The sequence below is a fragment of the Quercus suber genome, unplaced genomic scaffold (genome assembly GCF_002906115.3).
Source record: "Quercus suber isolate HL8 unplaced genomic scaffold, Cork oak 2.0 scaffold_141, whole genome shotgun sequence".
NCBI lineage: Eukaryota > Viridiplantae > Streptophyta > Magnoliopsida > Fagales > Fagaceae > Quercus > Quercus suber.
This window is the reverse complement of record NW_027069602.1, coordinates 785190-792336: the sequence shown is the minus strand read 5'-3', so window position 1 is coordinate 792336 and position 7147 is coordinate 785190. Positions and strand designations below refer to the sequence as shown.

Here is a 7147-nt window from a genome sequence, read left to right as displayed (position 1 = left end):
AAAAACTTGTGACAAATCAACTGCATGCTTGAATAATGCCAAGCATCTTACAGAAAACGGTGACAAATGGTGACCAATTGAGGACCCTAAAAAAGAATCATCACAAGAATCAATATACTCTAGCCAGACTAATTTTCCCTGCTCCTTTCAGATATTCATTACAACAAAATTCGTTCCGTACTTATCATCATCATCATCATGAAAAAACAATCCATTTAAAGGTTGTAGTATTAGCACACATTCCTGAAACCAATATAAGCAGAGCAGCTACATATAGAGGTTTCTTGTAACAAAGTAAAATCTTATATAACAGCAACTTCATTATAAGTAAGAGCATCACAACCCAAGATGTATGCTTGTACAAACAGCTACCGCCTCAGGCTCTCCACTATGTAGTCTGCATAGAGGTTCCTTCACAAAGAAAGAAGATAAATGTAATCAGATGACAAGCATAATAATATACATGCACATATTGGTACTAAAAAGGAATTAGAAAGAAAAAACAATTTAAGATATTCAAGATGAACACCAAAAAGTAATTGTAAAAGCCTGGAACCTGTGTTGTCCAGGGATGGAAGTAGAGCAAAGAAAGTATAAGAAATAGATTTACAAATATGTTTTACAATTAGATCACTTGCCCAAAACTCAAACCGGAATTGGGAATATCTTCTAGATCAAAAATATTGAAGCATTTTCTTCCGTTTTGTGTGTGCGCGCACATGTGTGCATTCATGTGTAAGAGAGACTAATTAAAGAGGAATATCGCTTACATTGAGTACTGGATTGCTTCATAGGCAGCAGAAGCAGGCAGAAAGTCATTAACTGCAACTTCCTTGTTTTCATTTTTCTTGTCTGATTATCGTATTCAGGATCAGTAACATGTCATCCATAGGATTTACACAAAGAAAGGACCATATACGGCATTGGATTATGTTTGCAGATGTTCACAATTATTCTATGCTAAAAACTTACAGTCTTCAAAGAAGCGGCGTATCTCAGCCAAACGATGTGGTGGGAGATCCTTGATATCATTGATGTCTCGGTACTCAGGATCATCAGCACAAACAGCAATTATCTTGTCATCTTTCTCACCCTGTAAAAAATCAAAATTAACACTTGTTTTTTTTAAGGATAAAGACTTTCTTTTGGGTCTCAGATTATTTACCTGATCGATCATAGGCATGAGGCCTATAGCTCTAGCCCGAAGAAAGCATCCAGGAAGAACCGGCTCCTGTCAATATTTGTAAAGCCAAGATATATCAGGCAGGTTTACAACTCTCTACAATTAAACCATTGTTTTGAAGGCCATTTGTGGGGTTCAGTTCATCGGTCATGTTCAATGCTATATACACACATGTACAAACATATATGAACATGACTGTATGTATGTGGATACATGAGACTGTTAAAGTAGACAGGTCTACATAATCTAATCAATGTAAGTTCAAGTCAAGTTTGAATGCCTTGAACAAACAAGGCAATTAGATGACATTAAGTGCTTTCAAGCATACAAGTATAATTCCCAAAAACACATGCACGCAAGGATAAAAAGGAGTGAAATTTTGAAATTTGCAAAGAGAAATGCATACCTGCATAATAACCAAGACATCCATGGGGTCATTGTCCTCACAAAGAGTACGAGGAATGAAACCATAGTTGTGGGGATACACAACAGATGAGTAGAGCACACGATCAACCTGCAAATATATGTACCATTAAGAAATCCACTAACACATATGAGGAGACCAAGGAAAGAGACTTAACTCACATCATTACCTTAATCAATCCAGTTTTCTTGTCAAGTTCATATTTCACCTTGCTTCCTTTCGATATTTCAACTACCTGCATAAATTAGCCATCAACCCATAAAAGATTCTAGTCAAAACGCTGAATGTATAACAATTTTTCACTAAATATCATGTAAAATATTCCCTTGTTCTTCTGAAATGTAATAACAATTCTAACAGCCAAAAGCTGTAACTGTACAGAAAGTAATATAAAACTGCATATTCAAGGAAAAGTGCAAGATGGTATTTTCTGGGGCAGATTATTTAAAGGAAAAAAAAAAAAACCAACGACATTACAGTTCTAGAAAATTATAGATTTAGTCTGACTTGTCTAAACAAGTTACTTCTTCCAATTCCATAGTCATGAATGAACAGTTTTCTTTAGATAAGATAGCTAAATTTTGCAGATTATGTCATACAGTGCTGCACAGAACAATGGCACAAATACAAAGGACATATCTTTATATGTTGATTTGCAAACCACCCCAAGATTACATGACAGGAACCACATCCACAAATCACATGGCAGGAGCTGCAAATTTGTGGCTAATGTGGCTCCAAGGTTTAGTGCATTTTTAGAGTATCCAATTCAGTACTAGTTAAAAAAAGCTTCTCTAATAATGAGAGATTAAAATTACAGGGTATTAATAGTTTGGACTAAAATCCAATAATATCTAGCAACCTAAGTATGATGTATTCACTTTCTCTTTTTTTGTAAGTTCTTTCTGACACTTTCCTAACAAACAAGTGGCCCCAGAAGTTACGCAGCATTCATATGTTTGACCATACAATTCTTGGTCCACTTTGCAAAGTTTCCTCAGAACCTAGGGGGCCATATGATTTGTTTAGAAAAAAGGAACTCCCATTCTAAACATGAACAGATTGCATTTGATGTTCCGAAACATAGGTGATATAGCGTGTCGGTAATAACCAGACTGGTTTGTCCAACTTTTTGGTTATGGCTAGATCTGTGTAGAATATATGATAATCATAAATCACTATTTACACATGCAAACTTTAGAATCAGTACTAAAGCAATCACAAGCCAGAACAAATTATACAACGAGTAAATGAACAAATGATGGTAATGGTTCAGTATTCTTACAGTGTTGAACACGGTTGGAGCTCCAGGTCCTGCTCGAAACAAAAATATAGGTTTGCCACATTGGTTAGTGACAAAAAATAACAATTAAGCATTAACTGCAAACGGTTTACACTATGACATTGCATACCTATCTCAAGATCATGCCAAGGGTGAGCAGCAACAGACCTCCTTGTCATGGATGAAAGAATCCTCTCATTAAGAGGAGCATGTGGGGCGTAATGAGCATCATGGTTTTTGTTCGGGGTTTCAATTGGTGGAACCATGACTGCAGGCTGAAAGTGCATACAGAGATATTTCAAAAAACACAGCTAGTACTTTTGTCACAAACCCAATAAATAATGTATCTTCAAGCAACAATTTCTCAAACTAAATCAAAACGAGAAATCTTCATTCAGTTCTGCTCACATTATACGCAACTTTCTGATTAGTCGTATTTGGAATTAGCAATATAAAGAGACGCTTAATTGTGTCTCATAAAGACATTTGTACCAAAAAAAGATACCCATTTATCAACTTTTTATGTTTAAATTATAAGGGTCCCAATTACTAAACCAAACGTCAACTACAAGATTACAATATGAAACGATAACGTTTATTAGACCTTTACCGTGTCAACTAAAAGTAACATCAACCAGAAGCTACCATTAAAAACTATTAAAAAAAAAAAAAAAAAAAAAACCAAGATTTTTTTTATTAAAAATTAAAAATTAAAAATCTTCTACAAAGACAAGCACAAACATGACAGAAACAGTTCCGGCTTTGAAATTCGTCAAAGATTTTGGCCTTATTGCACAGNAAATCAGACAAATTTGAATTAATAAATTCCCTAAGCTTCTCGATCCAAATAGATACTGAGGTGAATATCTGATTAGAAGAAAAAAAAAATTTCAGTTTCTTCGTACTTAAAAAAAACGCACAGACAAAACAATTTCATTTTGAAACGTATCAGAAAAAATGAACTGTAAGGAAAATAAATTCATCCACAAAATCAGTCTCAGATCTGCCAAAAATGGCTAACAAAGATTCATCAAGAGCTTCCTTCAACAATCGCAAGGATATAAAAGTAAAGATACCTGTTAAAAAATCAAAACAAAGATTCGGAAAAATCAAAAAGCAAATCCACTCGTTCTTTCTTTGGTGATAAGAAACGCTCACACAATAACACACAAAACCACTGTTGCATGCATCACACGCAACGAAAAAAAAAGAAAAAAAAAAAGGAAAAAAATTGGATCCACGAGACAACGACCAAATCAAAAAGCAAAAGCAAGAGCATGAGCATGAATTTTACAGCAAAAAAGGCCGATCTGTGAAACGTACCTCCACTATTTCAACTGTTAACTGAGGATCCAGCTCGCACAAATGAAGCTTCGAGAAAAGGCACAGATCTCGACGAAAATGGATAGAGAAAGAGAAAGAGAGAATGGGAAATAAAAGATGCAAAGACCTAGAAAATGGGAATAGCGTTTAAGTAGAGAAAGAAAGAAAGAAAGAGCTGTGCGGTAGGCGTTCCCGCTCTCGTTTCTGTTTCCCCATTTAAAGGGACCTAAATGGAAAAAGACAAATAAATAAAAAGAAAAAAAGAGAAAAGGAAAATTCTTACGTTTCATCAAACAGTGAAATGCTTATGGAATCCGTATATTCTGCGGAAAAACGAAGGTATCGTGGCACCAGCTGTTAGAAGACGGTGGGGGGTACGTGTCGTTTTTTTATTGGGTTTTAGACTTTGGCTGGGTCCCACTTAGTTCCTAACGGTCGTGCGGTGCAGTCTTGGTCCGCTGCGTTATCGTTAGGCTGGACGTTGGGAAGTCTATCGTCTCGGTTACCGTTTATTTTTGAAACCGAAAAAAAAAAATATATATATATATATATATGGTAATGGTAGTACCTTACATTGATTGTGTTTGGTGATGGGGATGAAGTGTGAGTCAGTGCACCCCATTCGCTGTGGGGTTTCGGTTATTGTGCAGCTGTATTGTTGACACGTTAGCTTGAATCTGCAGCATACTATGTGGCAGCGACTCATTGACACGTTGGACCTCGTATGCGTTATCCACTCGCGTAGAGAATAATTTGCATTTTTTGTAATTTCGGGCAACTATATTTTATTCAGAGGTAAGACAAAGAGAAATATAGATTAGTTTCTTTTGTGGAACTTTAGATATACTTCTATGTTAGAACCAGATTTTCTCTTGGTTTATATGATAAAAATGATGCTAAAATCGATTCAAGCAAAAAGTTTATAGATTAAATTTTGCTGCCAAATGGACACTTATTTCTTTCTTTTTCTTTTTCTTTTTTCCTTCTCAAAATTTTTTTCCCTTTTTTGGGAGGGACTCAAAACTTAAAAAAAGCATACAGAAAAAGTGTCATATCAATTATACATATAATTTTGATAATTTAAAACTATATATATATATATATATATATATTTTGATACCGTAGATTTTAATTGATGGCCATTGACATTATAATTATTTGTTACTATTTTGCCAAAACATCAATTGATTTTTTTATGTAAATAGAATTCAAAATCACATTTCTTATTCTATTGTAGAAATTTTACCATTTAAACTAAATAAAACCCCTACGTGTTTAAAATTGCTTAGTCAATTGTAGGTAAAAATAAAATAAAAAACTGACAACTGACTTAGCAACTTTAAACATTTAATTTTTTCAAACAGAAGCCACATATTTAAAAGATAGTTTTAACTTATGGCATTCACTCTTAATATTTTTTTTTTTTCATCAACTAATTGGTTTTTTTTTTTTTTTTTTTTTTTTTTTTGTAAGTTAAGATCAACCTCAGATCTTTTATTCAATGCAGTGGCGGCTTCAAGATTTTTTTCTAGGGGGGTCAATAGTATCGAAGTTAGACATTTGTTGTGGAAGGAGTAAAACATAAAATGATTATTATTTTTTGTATATACAACTTTCATATTATATAAAATAATCTAAAATAGTATTCTAAATTCAATTTAGTATACAAATTGTATTGTACAATAGCCTAAAAAATTATTAACAGTTTAAAGATTGATAAGACTACAACCATTTAATGCATAAATAAATATAATTAAATAACTAATTAAACATTTTTGTCAAATAAATAATAATTTATTATATTTATATGTACTAACAATAAAAAAAAAAAATGATAAAAAAGAATAGTAACACACATAAGATTTGGTCTGGGAGTAAATGCAAAACTAAGTGTGGGTTTGGATCAAAGTCTACGTTTTAAGTCTGCGTTTTCCCCTTTTCTTTTCTTTTTTCTTTTTTTTTTTTTCTCACGTTTCAAGGAGTAATGCGACTACTGTTCATGAACAGTAGCCGCAAATGTTGACTTTTCAACCGTGAATAGTGCATCCGTGCACTGTTCACGAACCCACAAATATCATTTTTCAGCCACTTTTTCATTAAAAATGGGTCTCACGGTACTATTCACACATTTAAATTTTATTTTGCTACAGTATCTTCAGTTTTCAGTTTCAGCAAAATAAGTTCTATCCAAACGGACCCTAAGAAAAAAAAATAGTATTTGATATAAGTTTTTACTTTTGAAGTGTATGACTTTTTAACAATACACATGGTCATTCTCTTGGAATTGAAGCAAGCACTAAAAAACTTATTGGACTTAGAAATATATAAAGCACTTATCAACCTACTTGATTAGATAGAAAGAAATTATAGAAGGGAGAAAGAGTGATAAAGAGAATGAGGAAAAAAGTAAACCACTAGAATGGTTCTTCCTTACTTTGGGGCCAGTAGAACTAGTGCCAAGCGAACCTTGGCATTTACCTATAACCAACGAAAAATAATGTCAACATTTTGCACTACCCGCACAAAATGAAATAATGCTTGTTCATCCGGCAAGAATGAGGGACTTCCCTTACTCGAGCTCCTAATACCCACGGAGTCTGTTGCCCACAAACCCAGTTCTACTTGTATCACCACGTGCATCACAAGTAAGCCAATCATAAAGTCCTCAAGAACAGGAAAGCTGACCAAAAGACTATTCCATAACAGACTCTTGTTGCCGAATTAAGGAGGTTCTTAGGAGTTTCTTGTTCATCCACCACGTTAATTTTTCCTTCTTTTATGAAATATTGGATTTTTTGCTTCAATTCAANGAGTAAAACATAAAATGATTATTATTTTTTGTATATACAACTTTCATATTATATAAAATAATCTAAAATAGTATTCTAAATTCAATTTAGTATACAAATTGTATTGTACAATAGCCTAAAAAATT

General features: G+C 33.4%; 1 protein-coding gene across 1 annotated transcript; it reads right to left on the bottom strand.

The window, feature by feature from the left end:
- Positions 1-244: 244 nt before the first annotated feature.
- On the bottom strand, positions 245-4323 carry LOC112032997 (soluble inorganic pyrophosphatase 1). The gene is made up of 9 exons (XM_024065766.2): positions 4213-4323; positions 3020-3164; positions 2893-2921; positions 1777-1842; positions 1590-1697; positions 1166-1231; positions 973-1093; positions 771-852; positions 245-411 (listed from the first exon to the last, which is right to left on the bottom strand). Exons 2-9 carry the CDS (start codon positions 3153-3155, stop codon positions 369-371), a joined length of 651 nt encoding a protein of 216 aa, XP_023921534.1. The 5' UTR covers positions 3156-3164; positions 4213-4323; the 3' UTR covers positions 245-368.
- Between the last annotated feature and the right edge of the window lie 2824 nt (positions 4324-7147).

What these genes read in the sequence shown, in the direction of transcription:
- LOC112032997 (XM_024065766.2), bottom strand. Translation starts at nt 3,155, where the DNA reads ATGGTTCCACCAATTGAAACCCCGAACAAAAACCATGATGCTCATTAC. An exon ending in TTGGCATGATCTTGAGATAG is followed by an intron (nt 2,922 to 3,019) that starts GTATGCAATGTC and finishes TGTTTCGAGCAG; the next exon opens with GACCTGGAGCTCCAACCGTG. An exon ending in ACGCCGCTTCTTTGAAGACT is followed by an intron (nt 853 to 972) that starts GTAAGTTTTTAG and finishes TACGATAATCAG; the next exon opens with ACAAGAAAAATGAAAACAAG.